Consider the following 25,698-nt stretch of genomic DNA (forward strand, 5'->3'; position numbering starts at 1 on the left):
TTCTGAAATGTTGCTTTGTAGAGAAAGCTTTAATTTACTGGCACGCAAACTGGATTCATTAAAATATTTGTTTGCTTATAGGACTAGTGTGGGGAAGATAGCTTTCAGAAGAGTAACAGTGTGTAAAAAAAAAAAGAGTATAAATTTAATATAAAAGTAAAAAAATAATATATATAAATATATATATATAATATATAATATATATTATATAATGTATATATTATATATCTAATATATATAAATACATATATATAAATATAACATATAAATATATATATAATATAAATATAATATAATATAAATATATTTAATATAATAAATAAATTTAATATAAAAGAGTATAAATTTAATATAATAAATATAAAAGAGTATAATTTTAAAAATATACTTGCTTCCTTATGGCCAGTTAATTCCTAAAGCTTCTGTATTGGTGCTTTGGCATCCTAGAATACCTACTGCCAACACATAGGCTTGGAGTTTATGTTCATCAATGATGTGGAGCAGTGCCAGTGGATCCGGCAGAAGTTCGAGACGCCAGGTGTTATGAAGTTTACTAATGAGGAAAAAAGGACTTTGTTGGCAAGGCTGGTGCGCTCAATGAGGTATGCTGGAGTGGTGCTGGGAAACTGCTCTGTGATTGCTGGGTGTAATCTGGTGTGGGAAGCTGGTGGGCTCAATAAACTGCTGATGTGGAGGTGAAGAGTCTAAATGAAATCTGGAGTACAGGTAAGTGTAGTTAACCTGGCTATGATGTCAAGGCAAAGTGTGTACTGTGAGGTATGTCAAGGTCTGTGTAATGACTTTTCATGTTCTAAGGCTGTGTACTTTAACACTTGCACAGGCTTTAGTGGTGAATCTGGTGATTCTGGCAATGTTTTATTTAGCTTTTGGAGAAAAACTGTGGAAAAATTGTTTCAGCAGGCTAGATGAAACATCTTACTCCTATGTGTTAAAGATTCATAACCTGTTTCAGAAAGTAGAACAAGTTTGGATACTGATCTTCTGACATTTGGTATGTACTGTATATCTTTCTGGGAGCATGTCATCAAAAGAAGTTGTCCTAACTGTCAGCTCAAGGAGGATTTGTAGATGTGTGAAATGTTGACATGAGCTTTGTTTGACTCACCGGGATGCTAACGGTCTCTTTGGAAAACTGTGCCAAGACGGGACTGGATTTGAGAGACATAATGTTATTTCAAGTCATGTTTTTGCCCTTTGCCTTTTGAGGTACACCAAAATGTGCTGTACTGTTGCATGACCTGGCAGCAAGAATTTTGCTCTCTGCAATATCTGAAAGCATGTCTGGAAACAGCTCATTGATTGCTCCTGTTGTGGCTATCTGTGTAGAAATACTGTATCACCAGAGACTGAATTACTCTTTCTTCCCTAGAAAAAGGTTCTCTTCTCAGGCATGAGATTTATTCCCGTTCTTACATTTTGAATCAGTTTGCATATATGATAAACACAAGAGTTAGCAATACTTGAAGGCATGTTTTTTGATTAAGCTTCTCTGTTCAAATACTTCAAAATGAAGTACCCATTGGAGTACCCATGTTCCAATGTCTTGGAAGATATTTTGTCAGGCTTTTTGTTTGCCAGTATTATAACAATATTGTTTGTTGGGCTAAAAGTTAAATTTAAACAGAAGTAAAACAAACAAACAAAAAAAAAACAACACTTAGCAGCCAAGTGAATATTGCACTTGAGTAAGTTTGTTTAACAAGCCCTCAGTATGAACCATCTCAATTTATCGTGAGACAGAAATTTTTGCTGCTGTTCCTGCCTGTCCAAGCTGTGGAAAAATCTTCAGTTGCTAGTAGCATGAAGGAGCCCAACGTTCTTCTCCTGATAAATTAATTGTCTGCTGAAAATGGAAGAAAAAAGTTTAAATAAGTTTCTATCCATCTATCTCTTCTAGCATGCTTGTTTTGTGTGAAAGTGATCAAGAAAACTGGTTTTGTGAACAACTGGTTGTGCTCCTGAGAATAGTGGCTTTGTAAAGCCCAATCATTTAGCTCAAGAATCTGTTCTTAAAAATGTTACTTCCAAGTACTACATACTTAGGTACTTGAAACTGTGTTTTACAGTAAGGTTTCTCATCCTTTGTGGTGTTTGCATATAGCTTATTGAACAAAGGGTCTTCCTCCCATAAAACACTTACTGAGTATTTTGAGCTTCTATATGTGTGCATCAGTCAACATGTCAAAGAGAGATGATGATCGTGTAGTCTGGTCTGAGCATCTTCTTACACCTGTGCAGGGTCAAGTCTTTCCAGATTCCCCCTTCTGTCAGCAGCTGTCTTTCATCAGGCTTGCTCCTTGCTGGGTACCGAATACATGCAGCGGCAGCAGAGCTGCCTGCCCTTGTGAACTCACACTGGCATATGGGGGACTTATGAAATATTGTAATTGTGCACACTTAGTGACAGCCTGCCTCTAATGATAAACTTTCTACTTGTGCAGTACTGGCTTAACTGGCAGCTACAAGGAGAAGGAAAATGGTGTGTCCAACCACCACTCTGGTTTGCCCTGTAGCACTTGCTGTTCACATAGGACCCTGCTTTCAGTTTATATGAACTGGCGTAACCTCACTGACTTCTGAGGAATTATGGCAGCATATTTTAGCTGAGGATCTGGCTTGTTGCTTAGATGCCTGAATTGTAAAGGTATTCATGGGTTAGCTAAGGAGAGTCTTTCCATTTTATTTCTTTTGCAATTTCATTCTAAAGAGGTAAATGTCATCATTCTAAGTGAGGAGTAAGCCAAATACTAATGGATTATGGCAGTGTTATAAGCCCAACATTGCAAAGATGATGTAACTAATACAATTATTTTCATGAAGATGTATTCTGTATTCTGTTTGCATTTTGTATCTCCAGGCTTTACAACATACAACCCTTTCAGCATTTGTTAAAAGGTACTTTTTAACCACTTGTATTGCCTCTGGCCCAAATGCATTAAAGAATGAAAAAGCAGGGAATTGTCAAAGATGGACATCTATCCCCAGCTGCAGCTGAGGCAGATTCCAGTGTTTTTGTTCTTGGCATGTTACCAACCAGTGCCTCACATAGTCTGTGGAGCTCTATCATTGAAATAGGCACGCTTTCTGCTCCTGTTTTCTTCAAGTATTTGTTACTTCCAGCAAATACAGATTCTGTTGTGCCCTTTTCAATTCACAGAGGAGACTTCTTTGCTGGGGAGGGTTATACATTGGAACGAGCAGAGTTTAACTTGGGAAGTGAATTTTGTCTGAGGTGGAGACTCTCCTTCCCATCTGAATTGTTTTAAAGTTGTGGTAAATATTTCTCAGATGGAGGAGGAAGACTTAATTCTGTCCCAGGTCTTCTCCATCCCCAGCATGTGACTTTGCACCAGAGGGCTATAAATGTGTATTCACAGATGTTTTAAAACAGGGTAATGTCATTTTATTTGATAAAAGATTTTGACAATATTTGTTACCTTTTCTTAATGCAAATACTGTTTCTTGTTGTTTTTGTTTTTTGATGAAGATTTGAAGACTTTCTTGCTCGCAAGTGGTCTTCCGAGAAGAGATTTGGTTTGGAAGGATGTGAAGTAATGATTCCTGCACTTAAGACCATCATTGATAAATCCAGTGAAATGGGAATTGAATATGTTATAATGGGGATGCCTCATAGGTAATGTCAATAGAAGCCCCCAGTGAATGGACTTGTGTTTTAAGACAGCCTTTAAGTAGTATAATTTTATTAAGAAAGTTGATACTAGAGAAGCTGGGGAAGCTGGAGATAGTGATTAATGGGAACACAGAAATGTAACAATATGTCAGTGAGAAGCTGCAGGCCTCACAGGTGAATGCTAAATTAAACTGACTTCAGAGTCCTTTCAAGCTGAAAACAAGTGTAGCAGCAGCCAGGATATTTATCCCATTGAGTCTAGAACTGAGAGAGGTGGGTGAGATAGTCTTACTTTTGCAGTCTGTCTTAATTATTAATGGTATCATGTTAAAATTGCTAGATAGCTAAGATAAAAAATTGCTAGATTTTTAATTGTTTATACTTGGATAAGTAGGTGTTATGGGCTGTCAGTAGGAATGCATTGGAGGAACTTTGCAATGGGATGGAGGAGGGTAGTATGAAGGATTTGAAGTTCAGAAGTTTAAAGTGAACTTCTGAATTGCAAATTTCTGACAGAGGTGGTGTCTGTTTTTAAAAAAATGTATACTGTTAATTCTGTTATTACCATTTATGAGGCATACTTGTGTTTGGATTTTTTTTAGAGGTAGGTTGAATGTATTGGCTAATGTCATCCGAAAAGAGCTGGAGCAGATCTTCTGTCAGTTTGATCCCAAACTTGAAGCAGCTGATGAGGTAAGATGTTTCTTCAATACATCTACATAGAGTGATCAATATTCCAGGTAGTTTTTAGTCATTTTAGGTCATAGTTATTATCATAATAGCGTTATCAGCTGCTGAAATGCATTGTCTTTTTCTCTAGTTTGAGAAATATGATTTGAAATTAACAAATTTAAAGACTATATTGTAGCTGTAACATGCAGAAAGTGTCTTAGTTATAAAGCCTAAAGGATGATTGTAGATACGTCAGTTCCACATCATATAACAGAGTTTGTAATCTTTAGGCATCTTTTTTTTTTTTTTTTTTTTTTTTAATGTATGGGAAATGAGTATCAATTCTGTAAGTATTTGTGGCTTCACACTGGTAACTAGCTAAGCTCCACCACACCACTCTCTCATGCCACCTCTTTAACAGAAAGCGGGGAAAAAAATGAAACAAAAGCTCGTGGGTTGAGATAAGGACACTCACCAATTACCATCATGGCCAAAGCAAACACAGCGTAGGGAGATCAGTGTGGTTTATTGCCAGCTAACAGACTAGAGCAGTGAGAACTAAAAGCACAATAAAAACACATTTCCCCCTTCCCTCCCTCTTTCACTCCCTCCTCCCAGGTGGCTCAGGGGAACATGGAAAGGGGGTGCTGGTTAGTTCATAACACTTCATCTCTGCTGCTCTATCCTGGTCACTCTCTTCTGCTCCTCCCCAAACTGATTCTACTTGGGCTTATGGCAGTCTGGAGTTCCTCAAGAACTGCTCCAATATGGGTCCATGCCATGGGATGCAGTCTGTTTGTGAAATCCATTTAAGAGAATGAAGCAGAATTTTTAGGCGTAGTTAGATGCAGTTTGTATGAATAACTTTCCTGAACTGTGACTACATCTTGCGTATTAGGGATCTGGGGATGTAAAATATCATCTGGGAATGTACCATGAGAGGATCAACAGGGCAACAAACAAGAAAATCACTCTGTCCCTGATGGCTAACCCTTCGCACTTGGAAGCAGTTGATCCTGTTGTGCAGGGGAAGACAAAAGCTGAACAGTTTTATCGAGGGGATACAGCAGGGAAAAAGGTAAGGCTTGTTTAATGTTGCAGTAAGTCTTACTGGTACACTTTAAAGTATTCTTAATAAAAATTAATTACCGATAATTTTGTATTGCAGTCTTCTTCCATTTCTGCTTCACAGAAGGGATATAGCACCCATTGAACTAGATAAAGCTTTTAGCATGTTACCTCAAGGGTAACTTCAGGTAGCAGGCTTAAAACTTATCTCATTTGAGAACTCAACAAAGGCAGCAGAATGGTGACAAGCCTATGGTTTATTATAAAAATACAATTCTATTTTATAAGCACTACAGAAACATGAAGTAGAGAAATCCTGCTGAAAAGCTTAAGTTGCTGTTTTGCTTTTAAATATGTGTATGTTTGTGTGTATTTTCTTCCCTCTTAGGTTATGTCCATTTTGTTACATGGGGATGCTGCCTTTGCAGGACAAGGTGTGGTTTATGAGACATTTCATCTTAGTGACCTTCCATCCTATACCACAAATGGCACTATTCATGTTGTCGTCAACAACCAGGTAATAAGTAGAGCATTTTTCAATCAATTTGTGTGCCAAATAGTTGCTAGTGTGTATTTTTTATTCTTGTTTATTAGCTTGATGCACTGTCCCCTCTGTTCATTACAATGGCTAGGATGTTCCTGAAATGATTGTAGTATGTAGTAACTCTGACTGGATAATATTTTACCAGCTACATTTATTTCGTTCACTTTGTAACAATTAACTGGATTAGGTTTGCCTTGTTTAGTTTTTGAATGAGCAAAGAAAAAAAAAAAAACTCCTAAAGAAAAGCCTAGGACTACTGCTATGTAAAATGACTGTCAAGTGAAAACGTCAAGCATTCAAAGCAAAGTAGAGGGAGATGCCCACATCATCATTTTAACGCAATTTTCTGGAATTTTTTAGATTGGCTTCACCACTGACCCCCGTATGGCACGTTCCTCTCCATATCCTACTGATGTTGCTCGTGTAGTCAATGCTCCTATTTTTCATGTGAATGCTGATGACCCTGAAGCAGTTATGTACGTGTGCAGTGTAGCTGCAGAGTGGCGAAACACATTCAATAAAGATGTGGTTGTTGACTTAGTAAGTCTTGGGTTTCTTAACTTTTCATTCTGTGCATTTATGTACCAATCTCTTAGTTTTTCTGTGTCTTAGAAGATCCAATCAAGAAACATAGTTTGATTTCAATGACCTTTAGTTTCTTAATTTAAAAAAAAAAAACAAAAAAAAAAAAAAAAAAAAACAACCCCACGAGAATTTATAAATGTTTTTATACCATAAGCCTAAATCTCTGTAGAACTATGAAATTTAAAAAGTTCATTTTACATCTTTCTTTACCAACAGAAACAATCTTTCCATTTGTAGGTTTGTTACCGTAGGAGAGGGCACAATGAAATGGATGAACCGATGTTCACCCAGCCTCTGATGTACAAGCAGATTCATAAGCAAGTGCCAGTGCTGAAGAAGTATGCTGACAAACTGATTGCAGATGGGACTGTAACACTGCAAGAGTTTGAGGTACAGTATGTCAACGGAGTTAAAGGGAACTTAGAAAGCTGTTAGTAGGAAGACACAACTGTCATTGCTTAAAAACCTTCTTCCCCTTACTGTGATTGAGTCCTCACCATTTGACACTTTCTGTTTCAATTTGGTTTTCATGTAAGGTACAAAGTTTTAAAGCTTATTGCCATGGAGGTATTACTTTAGTAATTTTCTTAACTTTAATTCTTGCTGTATGATGTAGGAACAAATCCCACGTAAATGTACATAGGTGTCCCTATAACAAAGGGACTGAAAGTGCTATGAAATACATAGAGTAGAAAAAATTTGACTTAATTCTGACATTTGTAGAAGGTGATTATGTGTGAATGAATCCTGTTTCAGCAGTGAGATGATATTTGAATGCTCACAGGTACAGCTGTAGCTTCATGTTGATCACCTTGTAGAAATGGCAATTGTACCCAGCAATAAAGAAATAAAAGCAGTTTAAGCTTTTTATTTCCTTGCAAAAATTCATCTGCCTTGCTTCAGAAGTAACTGAATGGTAGGTATCATCTGTAAGATAAAAGGATGTTTAAAAAAAAAGTTCTTGTTCTACAGGAAGAAATTGCAAAGTATGATAGAATATGTGAAGAAGCATATACTAGATCTAAGGATAATAAGATTCTACACATTAAGCACTGGCTTGATTCACCTTGGCCTGGTAAGAACTGTCTTTTCATATATCCTAATGTTAATATTATTGTGCTTTTATTTTTAGTCTTAAGTCTAGTAGTCTCAAATGTACGTCAGTGACTTTTTTTTTTCAAATAAAGTATGTGACTTTTGGTTTGCCTGTGTTAACAGAAAATAAAACGTTCTGCCAGATCAACTTGCAAGAGGAGCCTTTTTTTTAAAAAAAAAAAAAAAAAGTGGAAAATAAGGTGTGACTGAGCAACCTGGTCTAGTGGAAGGTGTCCCTGCTCACGGTGGGGGAGGGGAGGAGGGGGGGGTTGGAACCAGATAATCTTTAAGGTCCCTTCCAATGCTAACCATGCTATCATTCTATTCTATGATAATTTGAGAAAGCACTCTCTTCAGTTTACTAGAGAGGTGTTTTTCCTGTAATATTATCTTTGTTCCTTTGGGAAGTGGGAGGAGTATGTCTCATGCTCCCTTCTTGGAGGGATTGAAGTGCCAGATGCCTTTTACTGCCTGTCTCTGCCCACACAGTTGGACTTGATTTGCAGGGAATGAAAGTAGAAACAAAACAGATCATGGTGTGCCTGTAAGATCAAGTACTCTTGTCATGCAGAAAAAGGAAATGACTGTTTCCTTTTGAAAGAACAGGTTTAGGCTGCTGCTTAGAACGTCTGTTAAGAGTTGTATGTTTTTAAATAAATTGTATACAGCATAGAAATCTCTTAATCATTCCCTGAACTCACTAGTTCTTTACTTCCAGGATTCTTTAATGTGGATGGAGAACCCAAGAGCATGTCCTGTCCTCCAACTGGCATTTCAGAAGACCTGCTGACTCACATTGGGAATGTAGCTAGTTCAGTGCCAGTCAAAGACTTCAAAATACATTCAGGTCAGCTGGAGTATTTGTTTCTCTTAGTGGCTACATTTCTTGATTGGGTTTTGTATTTCTGCAAATGAGTTGCAGCTGGGCCTTTTACCAAAGAAGAAAATGCCTGTGACTTGTCTTTTATTTTACTTCTTCCACCCCAGGGGCAAGGAGAATGTGACAGTTAAGGTTCTACTCTGTGTTATCAATATAATAGCCTTTCAATGCCACACCACTTCTGTTCCCTACCATATTAAAACAGATTTTCCTCTGAGGGAGGTAAAACTCATTGTAATGTTAAGTTAATAATCCTTTAATTCATCAGAAGTTCAGGAAGTGCTGCCTCTGCACAGCATGTTTTGGGACTAACTGGGAAGTGAGGTATCCATCTCAGAAAGCATTGTTAAGGTTTTTACAAATGCTAAAACCAGTGCTAATTTGGGATTCACTCTAGATGCATTTCTTGTAATTAGGCAAGTTTCTGCTTAGGAATAGAGCTTAGCCCAGGGAAGTGGTTGAGTCACCACGCTTGGAGGTCTTTAAATGACGTTTAGATGTAGAGCTTAGCGATATGGTTGAGTGGAGGACTTGTTAGTGTTAGGTCAGACGTTGGACTCAGTGATCTTGGAGGTCTCTTCCAACCTAGATGATTCTGCGATTCTGTGATTCTGTCTTTTCAGACCTGGCAACGCTGCTGATATGCTATGAGCCTAATTTTAGTACAGATGAATTAACTTTGTGTGGCCAAATTCAGCCAGAGTTTTCCTTTCAACTTGGAAGTTAAGGTTGATGATAGCACAAATCCAGCTTTTTCTCAGAAAGTCTTAGCTTTTGATGTGAAGAAATCTAATTCTGAATTTAGCATCTAATTGTAGTAAAAAGATAAATGTACCTCTTTCACTGGGGATTGCTTGGCATTATGTCAGACTTCTGAGTTAATTCTTTTAATCCCTGGTCAGATTGAAGTCTAGCAGCTCTACAGGGAACAATGACGTGTTCATTTCATGGGGAAGCATGGAGCCACTTTGGGGATTTTTTTTCTTTTATTGTCTTGTAAGGAATGTATGGAGGATCACGAGAAAGAACTTCTTTTTTTCTAGGTAAAATTTCTAGATAATCTTTCATCTCTAGAATCATCCATTGAGGAATAAAGCGTGTCTGCTGTAGATGTTCCATGAGTTTGTGTTCCTTTGGCACAACTAAGCACTGCTACAAGCAGTGAGAGTAAGGCATTCCTAGTTACCAATTGCAAGCACATGGAGCGCATACAACTAACAGGTGTACTTTAAAACTCTTCTACATGTTTGTGCGCTTTGGTAATACTGATAAATTTGAAATTATAGTTAGCCAATAAAATTTAGTACTAGGCATTCTAATTAAAAAGGTAAGTCAGCCTCTATTAACTTGATTAAATCCTTGACTCTAAGTAATATTTGCCAGTATATGACATCAGTTCATGCTTCTTAGCATAAAGCATTCCTCCTGGGTAAATAGTTCTCAAACTTTGGTCTGCTAGATTCTTTTATGCAGTTTAAAAGGCTATGAGAGAGAAAATTTGGGGATAATTAGAACTGGAAGAGGGTGAAGTACCTTTGAAGTACTTTGGCCTTCTGCTAAGAACAAAACTGTTTAGTATCTCCTTGTCTTTCCAAAAAAAAATGGAAGACAATTTTGTTTTATCAACTGCTTAGTATACTCTAAAGAAGAGACGGTTTTCAAGATTTTCTTGTTTAAAGTGAGACAATTTCTAAGAGAATAGTTTTACATGGAGAGGAAGCTTTGTAAAGATGGGGAAAGTAACAAAGGGAAGAATGGGAAAATAACAAATAGAACAGCTTGCCAGAAGCATCGATGCAGATGTGAAAATAAGGTGGTGTCAAGTGACACTGAATTCAGTAAGCTTATGTAACTTCAGAGCTGGAAGCACCTGGATGCAACTTCAAAGTTTTTTTCGTTCCCTTTGAAAGTCGCAGTGTTGCTACTTGAGTTTTGGCTCACCAAAGTACATTTTCACTGTAAAAACAAACAAAAAACAAAACAAAACCAAACAAAAACAACCATTGCTTACCAACTGAAAATCCATTAGCAGCTGCTACAGTTTCCTATTTGCCTGATATTCATCATATAGATTAATTCTGCCTGTTTCTCTCTTTGTAGTATCTTCAGAATCCAATAAGACAAATGCCAAGAGAAAATGAGAGTGAGAAAGAGAGAAGAATACAATAGATGACATTTTCAGTCTTTTACAAAACAGTACTTGGTGCTAGAAATGTGAAAATAAATATTTAGGAAGTATTTGACCATGAGTCATTTTAATTGTCCTCAGTAGTTTCTGACAGCCATATCTTATTTTCTTCTGCTAAAACAAGGTATGAACAATATACAACCCTTTGCCTAGGAAACAAGTTATTTTACTTTGCTAGCAGTTCAGGCCTGGAAGAACTAATATGATCAACAAATTGAATCTGTGTTTAACTTGGCTGCAGTTATTCTGCATTTGATGAAGACAGCAGATCAGCAACTAAGACTTAAAGCATCAATTTAAACTTGCTGAGTTTTCCTGTTCTAGCTTATTGTAGCCAGTGGGGAGGATGGTGAATGTAATATGAATACCAAATATCTCTAAAGTAGGTCCATTGATTTCTTATCTTTATCCTAATATAGGACTCTCTCGGATTTTGAGAGCTCGCTTGGAAATGACCAAGAACAGAGTTGTTGACTGGGCCTTAGCAGAATACATGGCTTTTGGCTCTTTTCTGAAAGAAGGAATCCATGTCCGACTAAGTGGACAGGATGTGGAGAGGGGTACTTTTAGGTGAGTCCTGAGATAACTCTTAAAAGCTGTCCCATACTTAAAGAAACACGTTTGCAATTTTTAAGGAATATGTTCTTTTGAGGGAAGGGGAAAGCTGATACTATTCAGCATCAATCTTAATGTCATTGTTTCTGGCAGTCAATATCCCGTGTCTGTAAATAGAACAGAAGTTCTTAGATACTATCTTCCTTACACGGTTGAAAAGTGGAAATTATAGAAATTATTTTTTTCTGCTTTTCACGTAAAAATTCTGCCACATTTGACCTAATTGCTGAGAAGTATGAGCAGGGTATTTGCTGCTGCAGATTCTGAAGTGTTTAAATACCACTGCAGTGGTGGCTGCTTGGAGCTCTGGTATCCTCTGAGCAAGTATCTTGCCAGTTGGCAAGGCTCTTCTAAATGAAACAAGATCCTTTGTACTGAAACTTTTAAAGAGATGAATGAATGCTGGATTGGATCCCTTGGTAAAATATATACAGTTCTGCTGCCTTACCTGACTCTCCATGGAGTAAAATCTTAATGATGTATTTAATTTGAACCCTTTGAAGCGAAGCCCATTGCTGGGGGTGAATGAACGAGCAGCTGCACTATGCTTCGTTGTGAATGCGTGCAGAAAAGAGAGATAAATCTTGGTGCCTGTCTTTTGTGGTGCAGTGCTCTGTGGTGCGGCTCTTCTGTGCTGAGCTTCATTTGGTATCAAATCCTTTGGGCTTTCTTCTTTTTTTCTCCCATTCTAATGGTAATTTAACAAAATCCTTCAGACAAGACCTCAAAACGAAACTGAAAATCAGGAGATTCTCCCCTCCCAACCTCCGATTTCTCATCCTCCTTGATTTCAGTACCAGGGTCTTGTAAAGTTGTGAGCACCTCCTGGGAGAGGAACACATGTTCATTGTTCAGCAAACTAACTACTTGAGTCAGGTGAGTGCTTTGTCCAGTCTAACACACACCTATAGACTTGTTTTAGGAATACTGATCCTTTCTGTTCTCAGTTCTCTAACTGGTGCAAGAGGATTTTCCTGAGCTACTGTCCAGACTTTCTCAATGTTTTAAGATGAAAATAGTTGTGCTCACAACAATATAGAGAGAAAAAATAAAAAATAGAATAAAAAAAATAAAAAGCTATTCAGACTGGTAAAAGCTAGCTGAGGATTACTGTGCCATCTGAATTTTATTATTCAGCCTTTAAAAAAGGAGTAAAAAGATGCTCACATAATAGAAAAAGCTTGATTTTATATTAGTATAATGTCAGTAAAACTGACGATTTTGTAACAGCAAAATTTGACTTTCATGTCTATGGATTTCTGGCTGTCCATCTATGCTCATCGTAATCACCTTTTCCTGAGGAAACACAAAACTGAACGTTAAAAAAGCGCGTTGCCTGACTAGGCCTTTCACCTTTGTATGATGGAACCAAAATGGTAGTGTCGGAAATTATTTCTGCTTTAACAGCTGTTTGTGTGTTTGTTTGTTTTCCTCTTTCTGCCTCTCTCCTTGTGTTGGTCTGCAAAGATTCTGTCTTTTCCTGGTCTTATTTTGTTGACTTCTAAATAGATTTCAGAGCTCTTCTGTTAGCATTCATTATAGCGAAGGGAAATACAAAAGAATTCAGTCTTCAGTGTTGGCAGCTATACAACACACAGTAGTTGTTACTAGTATAATAACTGTCCTTCTGTTAGCGGTCGTAAAGCTGGACATATTGGTGTGATGCACTCAGTTGGTCTGCTCAGAGAGTTAATGGATTACAGTAATTACTTCAGTCATCTTTGTTTTCATAGTGCTCCTTGGTGCCCCATTCTAATGCTGATTAATGCTGTTCCAGAGAACTGTAAATGGTGTGAATGGAAATAGTAGGAAAGAGGATGCAACTGCATCACGTCTGGGTGCTCAGATTAGATTAGATTAGATTAGATTTTTGGCATAAAAAGCAAACAACTGTCTTAAGGAAAAAATATATATATATAATTTATCAGGAAGGCAGAGTGGAACATTTTGATAACATTTTTTCTTTCTGTTTTTTTGGCTTTTATCAGTCTAATATGTTTTATAACACCCACCTGACCCACTCAGTTTCCATGAGTGCTTGAGAACCAGCCTGGATAGTCAGGGAAAGTCCTTAATGGTGCAGCAATTCTATTTAGACAATAATATTGCTGTGTTTCAACCAAACTAGAGTGTTGTGTAAACCAGAGATAATTCTGTTGCCTGTGTACTTTCTAGAATACATTTTTGAAGGTTTATCTTTGAAAGTAGCAATGTTAAAGCCCAAAGGTTTCTTAGCTAACAGATTTGTTTCGACAACTCTTTGCAGCCATCGCCATCATGTGCTTCATGATCAAGAAGTTGACAAGAGAACATGTGTTCCCATGAACCACCTCTGGGAGCAGCAGGCCCCCTATACTGTGTGCAACAGCTCCCTTTCCGAATATGGTGTCTTAGGTATGTCTTGGGGTAATTATTTGAGATTTACTAAAGTTTCAATGGGTCTCAAACAAAATGTAGAAATTGATGACTGCTAATTAAGAGGATTTTTTTCAGAATTTGCTTTAATGAGGTTAAGCCTCCTGGCCTACAAAGTTTTGCTTTGTTACTTGAGTTTGCCAAATCTCAAAACAAACAAATCGCTCCTTCTGCTGGCATTTAAAAATGAACAAACTGTGCTTTTGTTATATTTCAATATATACTGCATTTGTAACAGTTTACAAAGAGCCAGGAAGTACAGAACATATGTCCTGTATCGTGAGCCAGGATTTACAAAACAAGGGCCTAAAATCCAGTCAAAATGCCTAAATTGATTTCCCCTCCTGCTCTGCCACCTTAAAGCAGTAATTCTTCCAAGAGATTCAAGGAATTTACCCTGTTAGTTATAAATTTTGTCCATTGTTGTCTTATCTTGAAGGGCTTTTAACAATTATTGTAGTATAAACTTTAAGCCAAACTTTTTTTTCCTTCAGTGCACTATGATTGATCTCTTGATTTTAACATTTTAGCATGAATTAAAAATGAGATGGGAAAAAAATCAACTTCTTTTTTTTCTAAAGTTTTGAATGTATTGCCTCTGGTATGAGGAATATGAACTTTCAGTTTTCAATGTGCTTTTAATGCAAAACTTTCTACATTTTCCTAATGGTACACCTATTTACATAGGCTGCTTAGAACCTGCCTGTACTTCAGAACATAAAAACTGGGAGACTTAAGTAGCTTCTGTTAGAAAAGTTACAGAATATGCTAGCATTGATCTCATTAGTATTCAAGAAGAAATTACATAGTAATGACAGAAGTTAAGTTAGGTATAAGAGAAGCACAGCTCAATGAGGGAGAGTATGGTGGGGGAAAAGCTTGGAAGGAGTTATATATGAGACTAGTATCGAAGCTCTTTCTCTCTTAAGACCTGGCATCTCTTAAACAAGCATCTTCACGCACTATAGTTGTTAGATTAAGTTGGAAGTAACCATCTGTTGTGGTTGATTTTGGCAATGCTGGATTCTTTAATGCTTTAGCAAAAGGGGAGGAACTGTCAATGGGTCACTCTGTAACAGATAGAAAAATCTCTCCTAGCCTTATCTGAACTACAATTCTGAATGCGCTGTATTGAGAAAACAAATCCTTGTTACGTGTAGCATTGATCATAGTGGATTACATTTTTGGTACAGGAAGACATTTTTTACTTCATGGTGAATGGATAACTTCACTCTGACATGATGAGGGTGGCAAGAGGAATGTTGAGCACAGAACAAAGGCATCTAATAATTTATCAAAAGTGTTATTGATTCTATGGATAAATAATGAAATACTATTTCATATCCAATAAATAACTTATATAAAAGAAAAAGATGAAACATTGGAATAGATGAAGATGGTAATTTATAACTTTGCCTCAAGGTTCCACAAATATTTGATCAGTCATTTTTACCTATTGCTAATAATATTAAAATTAAAATTCTATTAAACAGCACAGTTGGAGCACGAGCTGACAAATTGAGATTTTTAGGTATCTTTCTTAGCTCTTTGGCAGAATTGGTGTGAGCAGAACTTTATAAGCTAATATATAACATTTACATGTAAACTCTAAATAGGAGAGTGCAAGAGTGAATGTGTATAAACATAAGAAAAATATTTGGCATAGATAAAAAGCAAGAATTTTAATTTCATAGAATCATTCTTTGTTGCTGTTCCTACAAAAACTGTTCCAGTTTCGTACTGTTTCTCACAGTTTTGGTCAGAGGTTTCTTAATTTGAGTGTATTTATAGTGTTGCTACAAATTTTATGGACAAGTGGGTCGTAGGTTTCTGGTTTTGTTTTCTTACATTCAAATAATGTATCCACATGTGAAAGTGACAAAGTGACACATGTCTGAATATTGTTGAAATCTGATATAATTCCAGAAATTACATCTCAGTTGATCAGTCTAGGAAGCCTAGTGTTGACATGGTGTGAAGGGTAATTCTTATTGCAACATTTTTTTTTTTTTAATTAACCAACTGAGCTCCTTTTCGCTTTTGCCTTTTCACGTTTTTTTTAATTTCATATCATACTGCTCACTATTGTTCTTCCACCTCCCTCAGCAGCAGAAATGAGGAAGTTGATGTAATACCTTTCACTGAATGCAAGCAATGGGGCAAAATATAGGTTTGTTCATACACTGAAAACAAGAGTAGCATTTCTGTGCAATTCTGCTTCAGCAGATGTGATGAAAGATTTTTAAAAGCCAACAATACTGATTTCTAGGTGTTACAAACTTCAAATACCTCTTGCCTGAGACATTTTCTGACAATAAAGGATATACTAATGTAAATAGTTGATGGTTGATGATTATTTTACTAAAATGCCATATTTCTATGCTGAAATGGATTTGTAATTAAGCTTCTGCTACCTTGTTAACTTTTGCATATCAGCCTTCTCAGGTATGTTTACTTGTGTATTGTATCCATACACCTTCTACTTAACCATCGTAGAGAAGCTATTGGAATTGTTACCTGTTTGGATGGTAACATCATCATTTTAGTATCTGGAAGAATGAGTGAATGTTTGCAATTCAAGGAGTCGATCCTTCAGGAGTTTGTAAAATGGGGAGAAAAAAACACAAATTTGATTTTAGTTACCTGTTATTTCTTCTGCATAAACCTGTTACAAAGAAAGGGTGCAATCAGTGTTCTAAAGTATTTGGGGGAAATATAAAAAGATTTTTTTTTAAAAAAAAAAAAAAGCTATTAAGAATTTGATTTACGACTGTGTAAACATGCAGCACCTCATAATTATTATGGGAATTCCTTTACTTTCTGTGAATTAGACCTAAGTAAAAATGGATTGAGCAGCCCAGCATGATAAAACCACAGATTATTTCCTTAGCAGGTGAGTAAGCCAAGAGTTGGCACCTGTTCAAAACTATTACCTTTGCACAAAGTTATTGTTGAGCTGGTTAGGAACTGCTGGGATGTAACCACTCCAATGAAAATGATTCTCCAACATGATTGATTTCTCTTAGAAAACAAAGGCAGTCTTGTTACCTAACAGCTCAAACAATTGCTTACGTTTTGTATACCAGAAGCAATAAAGTGTTTGCAATGGGACATCAAGTCAGGGTATTTAACAGCCTCGAATAATCTTATTAGACATCCTATGTCTCCTATTTTTAGCTGTGTTGAGATTATTACAATTTAGTTCTGTGTCTGCTCATCTAGCTATAAATTTTCACTTTCATTGAAACTGAATGTCTGGAAGTATGAAGTCATGAAGAAGTTTGTCTGTATTTATTTGCTGATCAAGATAAAAGAGAAAAGCAGAACTAACTTTCAGGCCTCTTCAGTGTTTTTTAAATACTTGAAAGGATCTCCTGTCTTTCTTTACTACCCTTAGAATGACTTGTGTAGTGCTGATCCTCCAACCAGAAGGAGCAATTCTCTCTCAGGTTCGAAGCTGGCTTTAAGAGGTCTTGGGCTGTAGCATCCCCTATTGGGAACTTCCAGGGAATGTTCAAGCATGATAGACTTGGAAGTAGTGTAAAGCTCAGCAAAGTCTTCAATTTAAGAGACCTGGACTACAGCTTTTTCAAGAGGGAAAGTCGTGGTTAAAACAGAATACAAAGGGAAAAGGACAGGTGTTCATTTAAACTTTTTTTTTTTTTTGCAATGCACTCCTAGGATGAAATATGTAGTGTTACTGCTCATTCAGAACAACATGTTTTTAAAGTTAGGAGTACAAAATATTCTTATTTGTCAGAAATGGTGTTGGGAAATAGGACAGACCGTAGTAAGCAAGGACCAGTTTTTCAGTGGCACCTACATGGAGCTCTAAGGCCTAAGTGTTTCTGTTCTACAGGGTCAGCCACCAGTCCTGGGCTATGCCCGGGTTTTTGAAAAGATACGCATCCCTCTGTTAGGCCTTGAGCTTAGATTTTACATTAAACATAGCACATATTTGTCTTTGTAACTTTTTTCATTCTGCTGTTACATCCCTGCACTGACAAGCCGTCTATGGCTATTATTTAACATTCATGCCTTGAATCCCTTTGAAATCGTACCGAATTAAGCTGTAGCCTCACTTATGTCAATTGGAAAAGCTACAGTTCTTAGGAAAACGATGCAAAATGCTGTGGGGGAAAAACACAGCATAATTGCTGTGTAAGCTGCCACTTCGCTTGAAAGCACCTCTTCCTCTGCCAGAGCGATGGAAAAACAGTAAGGGAGCACAGCAGGAACTGGACTAACAGAAACATGCCTTTCTGCTATGGCTGCCATCTAGGGACCTTAATGAACTTCAGCAATTAAAACATTAGTTTTGCAACCTTAGTCAAGTGCTGTGTATTTTTGTTTGGTTGGCTTCCAAACAGAGGGAGAGACACAAAACTGCTGTGTGGATCCTGGTCCCGTGTGCCATGGTGTGCTCTGAGCCCTGAGAGGCAGCCGGGAGTTCAGGAACTGCCTGGGGGCTCGAGCACTTTCTGGGTGGTACAGATGCTTCACCTTTCCTTTGAAAGCTACACCCTGCAGCCTGGTTGACTTGGCACTCGGTTTCCTCACAGCTTAAACCTGTTCTCTCAGTGTCTAGCTATATAAGAATTAATCGTTTAAAATGACAAAGTTTGCATGGGATTATGAAGAAATGTTCAGTTCTGGTCTCTGCAGACACAAGCAATACAAGTTTGTAATGTCTGTTGCAGTTTTTTAACCCTTTACTCTTGTCTGAAGTTAAGCCCTCTCAGGGGTCCTGGATAGCAAGCTGCTCCCCTGTAGTCGCATCTCATCTCTAGAACTGTGCAATCTTTGTAGTGCAGGTCACCTTCCCTGACCTGGATGTATCTGGTGCCCCAACAAATCCCTTTCAGGAAAAGCACCTCAACCTGTCCACCTTGCATCTGTCTAGACAGCTTTCTACATATATATATATATATATGTGTGTGTGTGTATATATAGTATAAAAATATATTTAGCACTATTTCACTCTTTAAATAGTTTAAATAGTTTTATCCATATCCATGTAGAAGCAGTAATTCTCAGCAGACTTCTTAGCAAGTGCTATAATTTCTGGTAGAACATCTTTAATGTCTTTAAGACTCTTATTGTTGTATGCATGGTGGAAAATGAGTTCTGATATACCAAAGAAGCATATACCACAGACATGTTCCATGAAATAGTAGTCCTTGTAGTAGTAATTTCAAAATATTAATCAGAATGTATAGATAAAATTTGAATATACTTTCTCAAATATGTTTATGGCTGTCAGAAAGCTTGCAAAAAGTATTGGTGTTGGGATCACATCTTTTAATGCAGCTTCACCTGTGACAGCATCACCTTGTAGAGGTTACTAGCACAAAGTGAGCAACAAGATGGGTAGTGAGAAATGGTGCTCTTTTTTCCATGTGAAATTTATGGATGATTTCAATATATGAAGCAATCATGTGTGTGCTCTGACCAAGTTTTAAATGCAAATTTAGCTCCATACTCTTCAGAAATCACCGTGTGGTTACTGAAAACTCAAAGCAGTCAAGACCTCAGGTTTTTCTTCTCTAAAAGCTAGATTACCCTATCCTTACAGAGAGCAGCATATGCGCAAATAAGCCTTGAACATATTGCATATTTTCTCAACCATGTCACCCAATCAGATGAAATGGTCTCTTAATGCTTGTGTAAAATTAGAATGGGATTCAAGCCTACCTAGGGAAATCTATTTCTCAGATACCTTTGGGAACATGCATTGAAGAGTTGTGTAGGTTTTTCCCGTTTGCATTATGCTAAAAACAATAGTCACAGAAATAAGGAGGACAGAGATTTAAAATATGTTGTGAAAGAAAGCAGTCAGGCCGAAGGAATGGTCAGCAAAAACCATCCTCTTTGGCAGTGCACTGTCATAGCGACTTAAAGACAGTCTGGCTAACTTAGTGGTCTCCTTTTGCCCTCACAACCTGCCCGTTTCCTTGTGGTAAGAACACGAGCATCTGCTGGAGTCATGGATGGATTGTTTAGAGTTCAGCACTCCAGAAGCCAAGTGACTCAAAGATTTCTTGCCATGGAGATGGTAAACAAAAAGCTGGGTTGGAATCACTGAGGAGTATGCCATGAAGACACTATAAAAGTAGTATGCTAAAGCTGTAATCTCCACAAATAAACAATTTCACTTGGAGCTCGTCTTGCTGTTTGTCTCATGCATTTAATTTGCCCTGTAGCTGTCTATCAACTAACCTTCCAGGAAAGTTTGTATACTGCCGTTAGCATAAGAGGCTGTTCCTGGGGCAGAAGGAAGAAATCCTGTAGTCCCAGTTTAGCTGTGGCCATTGAGTTAAGCTAGAGCAATTTCAGTCTTACGCATAGTTGACCTGTGTCCATGTACAGTGTTGGAAGGATATTCTTGTAGTTCTTGTTAAGAGGGGGACTTGCTTTATATATGCCTGGCTCATAATAGTTTTGCTGTGGGTTTTCCCCGTGGAACTGGGGAAAAAAGTTTAAACTTTCTGTAACGAGACGTTCATTGGTTCTCAATTTTACAGGGTGGAAATGTTAGTCCTTCACCCTTTTTTCCAGCTTGTCAGTAAATCTTTCAGGGAAGGAACTGCTTGTATGTATTTGTGGCATCCAGCATGTGAAGACCTTGATAATAATTCTTCACACACAGAAAACTGCTTCAGAGTCACCAGCAACTGAGAGCTGGCCTGAATCATATAATTTGTGATTTATACCCAGGCCTGGGCTTTATCATACTGTTGCAAGGCTTTCAATGAGAGCAGCAATTCATATCTGACTTTGAGAGAGATCCATGGAGCTTGTTGAGAGCCTTCAGTTATGTTTGAGACTTGACAAGATTTAAGAGCAGACAACAAACTGTGTGGCTTGCTCTGTGCAGAACACCTGTGCTGTTGTCAACAGGGCTGCTACTGTATGGTTGTCCTGCTGGGTTAACCTGATGTGGCTGAGTGAGGAGTGCAGGGCTTTTCTGTTCTGCGTGGAGTTGTTTGAATTCATAGTTCAAACAGCACAAGGTTAGGGAAATTTCTCCACTTGCCTGTCACTGTAAACCATCTAGAAAGTGGCTGAGATGTGTGATAAGGAATGGAGAGACAGGAGCACATCTTTGTTTTCATTAGCTGAAGCATGATGTCCTCTCCACAAAGAGCACTTCTGGTCTCCTCTGTGCCACAGAGGCAGAGACCTAAAGGATCCATAACCCTGACGAAGGCTTACCGTGCGGTGTGTTTCCATACAGCTCTTAAGTTCCAGCATTTTTAAAGATCTGAAAACTGTGGTCTTGCCTAAGGACTCAAAATTGATGTCACCAATTTTGTTCCTGCATGACTGTGTGTGTGGGAAATTTGATGGTGTTGTGCTGGGTTGTGCAAGTCAGAAAATTAACAATTAGGTTGTTGAAATAGTCCTAGACCATAAGTGGATTTCTACAGGAGAAGATGATATCTACCTCAAAGACCTTTTGGGAAAACTTCACACAAAATTCTGAGCTGGAGGAGGTGTTTTAATTGTACATTTAATAATCCTATGATATTTATGCCTTTGAGGAAATTCTGAAGGATTGGAGTCAATATTGCAAAAAGGTTATTTGCTAATCTTTCTGTTGAAAATGTTACTATAGAAAACTGCTTGATTTATAACAGGGCTAAAACAGTCCACCTCATGCTCTCATTTTGGTTTTCTTTTAATTTAATTTTGTATGAGAAATGAACAGAATTCTCAGCAAGTCTTTTTTTTTTTTTTTTTTTTTTTTTTTTTCTAATTCTCCTACTTCTCTGCTTCTTAGGTTTTGAACTTGGCTTTGCTATGGCGAGTCCCAACGCCCTGGTGTGCTGGGAGGCGCAGTTCGGTGACTTCCACAACACAGCGCAGTGTATCATAGACCAGTTCATCAGCTCGGGCCAGGCTAAGTGGGTTCGTCACAATGGGATTGTTCTGCTCTTGCCACATGGCATGGAAGGAATGGTAAGGGCAGCTGACTGTGGTGGTTCCACACCGAGGGCCATCTAAACTCCATCACACTGCACTCTCGCTCCCTCTCCTCGAAGGGGTGGGGACAGGGATACGGTGGGAAAAAAAAAAAGCTCATGGGTTGAGATAAGGATAATTTAATTAACGGAAAAAGAGAATAAATAAGTAAAGGCCACGTGGAAGCTTTTATTTCTGAGTGTGACACCATATGGGGGGGATATCCCTTTGGCTGGTTTAGGTCAGCTGCCCTGGTCATGTCCCCTCCCCACCTCTTGCCCGCCCACAGCCTGCTGGCTCTAGGGAGGTCAGAGGGAGTCCTGGTGCTGTGCCAGCACAGCTCAGCAGTAGCAAGAACACTGCTGTGGTAGCAGGACAGTTCTAGCTGCAAGTGCAGAGCGCAGCGCTCTGTGGGCCACTTCAGGGAAAGTGAACTCCACCCCAGCCAGACCCAGTACACTGAATGGTGTGTGGCAGTGGAACACAGACGACTGTGCCTCGCTCTGTCTGTGAAATCCACAGGTGTCGTGGGAATCCCATGGTGATATATCAAGGCAGGGGAAGGATGCTGTTTATGTGTTGGACTGTTTCAGAGCTACAAAAACTAACGTGAACAGATTGATCAGTGAGAACAAGAGAAAAATATTTTTGAGTGCTTAGCTTTGTGTTCTGCTTACTGGTATGCACCTCTTTTTCCTTGCTATGTGACAAACTTAATGTGTTACTGGCTAGCAGCATGTGAACGCGAGAAAAAAAAATCACAACAACAAACAAAGCCACATAAGACACTGCCTTCTTTCCCTAGAAAGCTGGATTCTTAGTGTACAATAAAAAAGAAAATGTGCAGTACTCAGTTTTATTTTAAATGAAGCATGTCTATGTAAACTGCACTAAATTCACTTGAAATGAAATGATACAAAACTTTAAAACTTCAAATATCATTGGCATTAGGTGACTGATATAATAAGAAATTCCTTGTTTCCATGTAATGTTCATGAAGTTCTTACCAGCAGTAGAATTGTTCTTCAAATATTTAAAATTATTTTTAAAGGTTATATTTGCATCATGTCAGGCTAGGTTAATTTTCTGCTTTTCAAATGCATTGACATTGATGAATTGATGCATGCATGTTTCTAATTTTCTATTAAGAAAAGCATGGTGAGAGCCACAGCAGCAATCTCGATCAGTAAAAATGCTCCGATCCTTTCACTACTAACTGCGTCATTTCCATTCTCAATTCAGTTTATTTCCATTCAATTGCAATCCTGTCCTGATATGCTGGGGTGCATTCATATCTTATGAATGGCTTTCCATTCCAATTTGTGTGTATAGAATGAAAGGTCTGATGCAGTTCACAAGAGTTTTGATAAATTAATATATTTTTTTCAAATGAATCAGGAGGGACAGCCTGAATGTGCCCTCAGCAGGAAGTGTGGTCCTCTGCAGGGAAGCACTCAGCTGAGGGGAGTTGCTTCTCTGCTACTTACAATACATTAATCTTTCTTTTCTCATAGCCACTTGGCAGCTAAGATTTGCCCAGCTCTTCTGAAACACGCTTATTTTGCTGCTAGTGTCAGGTGTTTGGGGAGTATTTAAGAATCCCACCAGGCTGCTGAAATCCGTTATCTTCCTGGAGGAGTTTTCCATTACAGGAATGCTGTTCTCTCTAACTACAGTGGTGGGGACAGAATGATTTGGGGAAGGGTTCGTAATGGGATATGGATCCCTTCACCTCTAGGTCATGCATTCACAGGCAAGTTGGCTGTGATTGAAAGACTCTGCTGCCGAACGGCTCCATGGGGACTCATCTGCAAGTAGCTAATGGATTCAGTATAGGTCTCACTGGAGAAGTGGTCACAATAGAAATAAACCCTACCCCATCCCACGCAGCAGCCCGTGGCAGTCTGACTGGCATTGTCAGCAGAGAAACCCAAGATGGATGGGAACATTGAGGCTCTGGATCGAGGTTGTTGCTGGGGCAACGTGTGTGTGTGCATGTTAGGGAAGCCTCACGTGTCTCTCCTGTAATTGTTTTTTAGTGACATCTCTGCTTCCAGCCTAGTCAATTCAGTGTGCTTGTGGAGCAACGTGTTTGTACGTGTGTAGTTTGTACTCAGTGTAGTGTTTGATTTACAGCAAGTAGATGCGTACAGCAGTGGTACTGCAATATTGGGCTGTTTCTGTGCATCATAGTTTTGTGTGGCTCTGCTGCTGCCCCTTCTCAAGCACTTACACATTTCTAACCAGGTTATTTGGCATCTCAAAAGTGGAGACAGACTTCAAGAGAATACTTGTGTAAGGCACAATTTGTGGCTGTTTCTGTTTCTCATTCGTTGCCAGTGAACAAACTTTTTTTCTTTTGGGTTCCCTTAGTGCATGGCATACAGTGAGTCCTGCACTTGAAAGCAGAGACAATCACATGTTGAATCAAAGCAAACTACTAGCTGTCAAAATAATGAGTGATTCTGGAGACCGTACATTAAGGTTTCAACACAGGAAGTTATGATGACAGACAGAGACATATAAAGAAAAAAGCTCTTTGTAAACATCATTAGCTTAGGAGCCATGGAGAGATTTGAGAGGTGTAATAGTTCATGTCTTAAGGTCAAAATACCTTGAGCCTGTCTCCAAAATGAAAGTCCTTCCTAACAGTAACTGTCACTTGAACAAGTAAGGGCTGCCAACATTAGTGATAAATAAAAAAGCACACTGTGTTCTCCAACTCCTCACAGCTTTCCCTCATCCATTACAAATGAAGATGTGAGAAGGAAGACAACATTCTGTTACACTTCTTATTCCTGATACTGTCTGTGACCAGCAGGCACATTTTGCTAGTATAAAAAGGATCTAACAATATTTGTGCATTAGAAGAAATCACCTTGGGTTCTACTAGTGAGAAAGCAGATGTAAGTGTTCGGTACTTTGACAGAATGTAAAACGCCTCTAGAGGCAATAATCATAGGCTGATTTGGCAGGTAATGTTTACATGCATTTTGATCCATTTTAGCTGAAGCATTCATTTAGGCTATTTTGTCCCGTAGTGGTCAATTAATGATGGTAAGAGAGAGATCCTGAACCTGCATTTTTTGCTAATATTACAAAAATAGTCAGCAGTTAACATTGCGTTGGCTTCTTTTTAGCATACAAGTGTGGTTTGCCCCCACAGTATGAGACACTGTGATATGCTAAGACACAAAGAGTTTCTCCTCCTGCATCTTTTTGCCCTGCATTAGCAAGGTCATTTTTGTGTCCAGATGGACCTACTACACTTTTGCAGGTAAAAGTGTTGGAAATTCATGTGAAACCTAACTTTCTCCTTTGAAAACAGTTTGTGGAAGACAATTCCAGTCCTGTGGTATGTTTTCTGATCTCATTTCACTGCTGCAAGTTCTAATGTCTTTGTCTGGGGAGCAGGTGCGCAGTCCAGTGCAGAGCTGCGAGGGTGAAAGGAAGTACTTATGCGGCGAGTGGCCTAGACTGATCTCCAACTGCTGATTTGGCTTTTTAATGTTGTTTTAAATTATATGATTACCAGGGTCCAGAGCATTCATCAGCCAGGCCTGAGAGGTTTCTGCAGATGAGCAATGACGATTCTGATGCTTATCCGGTAAGTAGATTTGTCAAAGGCCCTATCCTTTTTTTTCCTGCTGTTTGCTTCTTAGAGATTTATTTTGACCTGGGATATGTTGGCTTCATCATCTGAGAAGTCATTTTATTGCCATGAGTAACACTCAGTTATTTGCCACAGAAGAAAAAAATTTGACTTACTTTTTTTTGGGTCAGAATCATGTTTTTTTGGCTAGGTGTAGTATGATAAAATTCAGCTTCAAGAGTTGGTGTAACATTAAGTTGATCCCAGTAAAAATAATGGAACTGTGCTGTCTAGGCTGTTTCATTTCAAAGCTGAGATCATATACAATTAATCTCTGGCTGCATGATCTCTTTATGGCTGTTCCTCAGGGCCCGTGATTCTGCCCGTATATATTGCTGTGCATACTGCAAATAGGTTTCTTTAGCAA

The 25,698-nt window shown here is 38.3% G+C and overlaps 1 protein-coding gene across 4 annotated transcripts in view; it reads left to right on the forward strand.

Moving 5' to 3' along the window:
• The window catches only part of OGDHL (oxoglutarate dehydrogenase L), a 55,885-nt gene that overhangs the window by 21,530 nt on the left and 8,657 nt on the right, over positions 1-25,698 (forward strand). For all 4 annotated transcript variants that reach the window (XM_035329998.1, XM_035329995.1, XM_035329996.1 and 1 more), the window contains 13 exons: positions 448-602; positions 3,509-3,655; positions 4,255-4,345; positions 5,223-5,402; positions 5,781-5,909; positions 6,297-6,476; positions 6,759-6,911; positions 7,494-7,596; positions 8,335-8,463; positions 11,104-11,254; positions 13,566-13,693; positions 21,498-21,676; positions 25,215-25,286. In XM_035329998.1, the coding sequence (XP_035185889.1) occupies positions 448-602; positions 3,509-3,655; positions 4,255-4,345; positions 5,223-5,402; positions 5,781-5,909; positions 6,297-6,476; positions 6,759-6,911; positions 7,494-7,596; positions 8,335-8,463; positions 11,104-11,254; positions 13,566-13,693; positions 21,498-21,676; positions 25,215-25,286 (1,797 nt within the window). The remainder of the gene's footprint in view (positions 1-447; positions 603-3,508; positions 3,656-4,254; positions 4,346-5,222; positions 5,403-5,780; positions 5,910-6,296; positions 6,477-6,758; positions 6,912-7,493; positions 7,597-8,334; positions 8,464-11,103; positions 11,255-13,565; positions 13,694-21,497; positions 21,677-25,214; positions 25,287-25,698) is intronic.

Source organism: Oxyura jamaicensis, chromosome 6 (assembly GCF_011077185.1).
Source record: "Oxyura jamaicensis isolate SHBP4307 breed ruddy duck chromosome 6, BPBGC_Ojam_1.0, whole genome shotgun sequence".
Lineage (NCBI taxonomy): Eukaryota > Metazoa > Chordata > Aves > Anseriformes > Anatidae > Oxyura > Oxyura jamaicensis.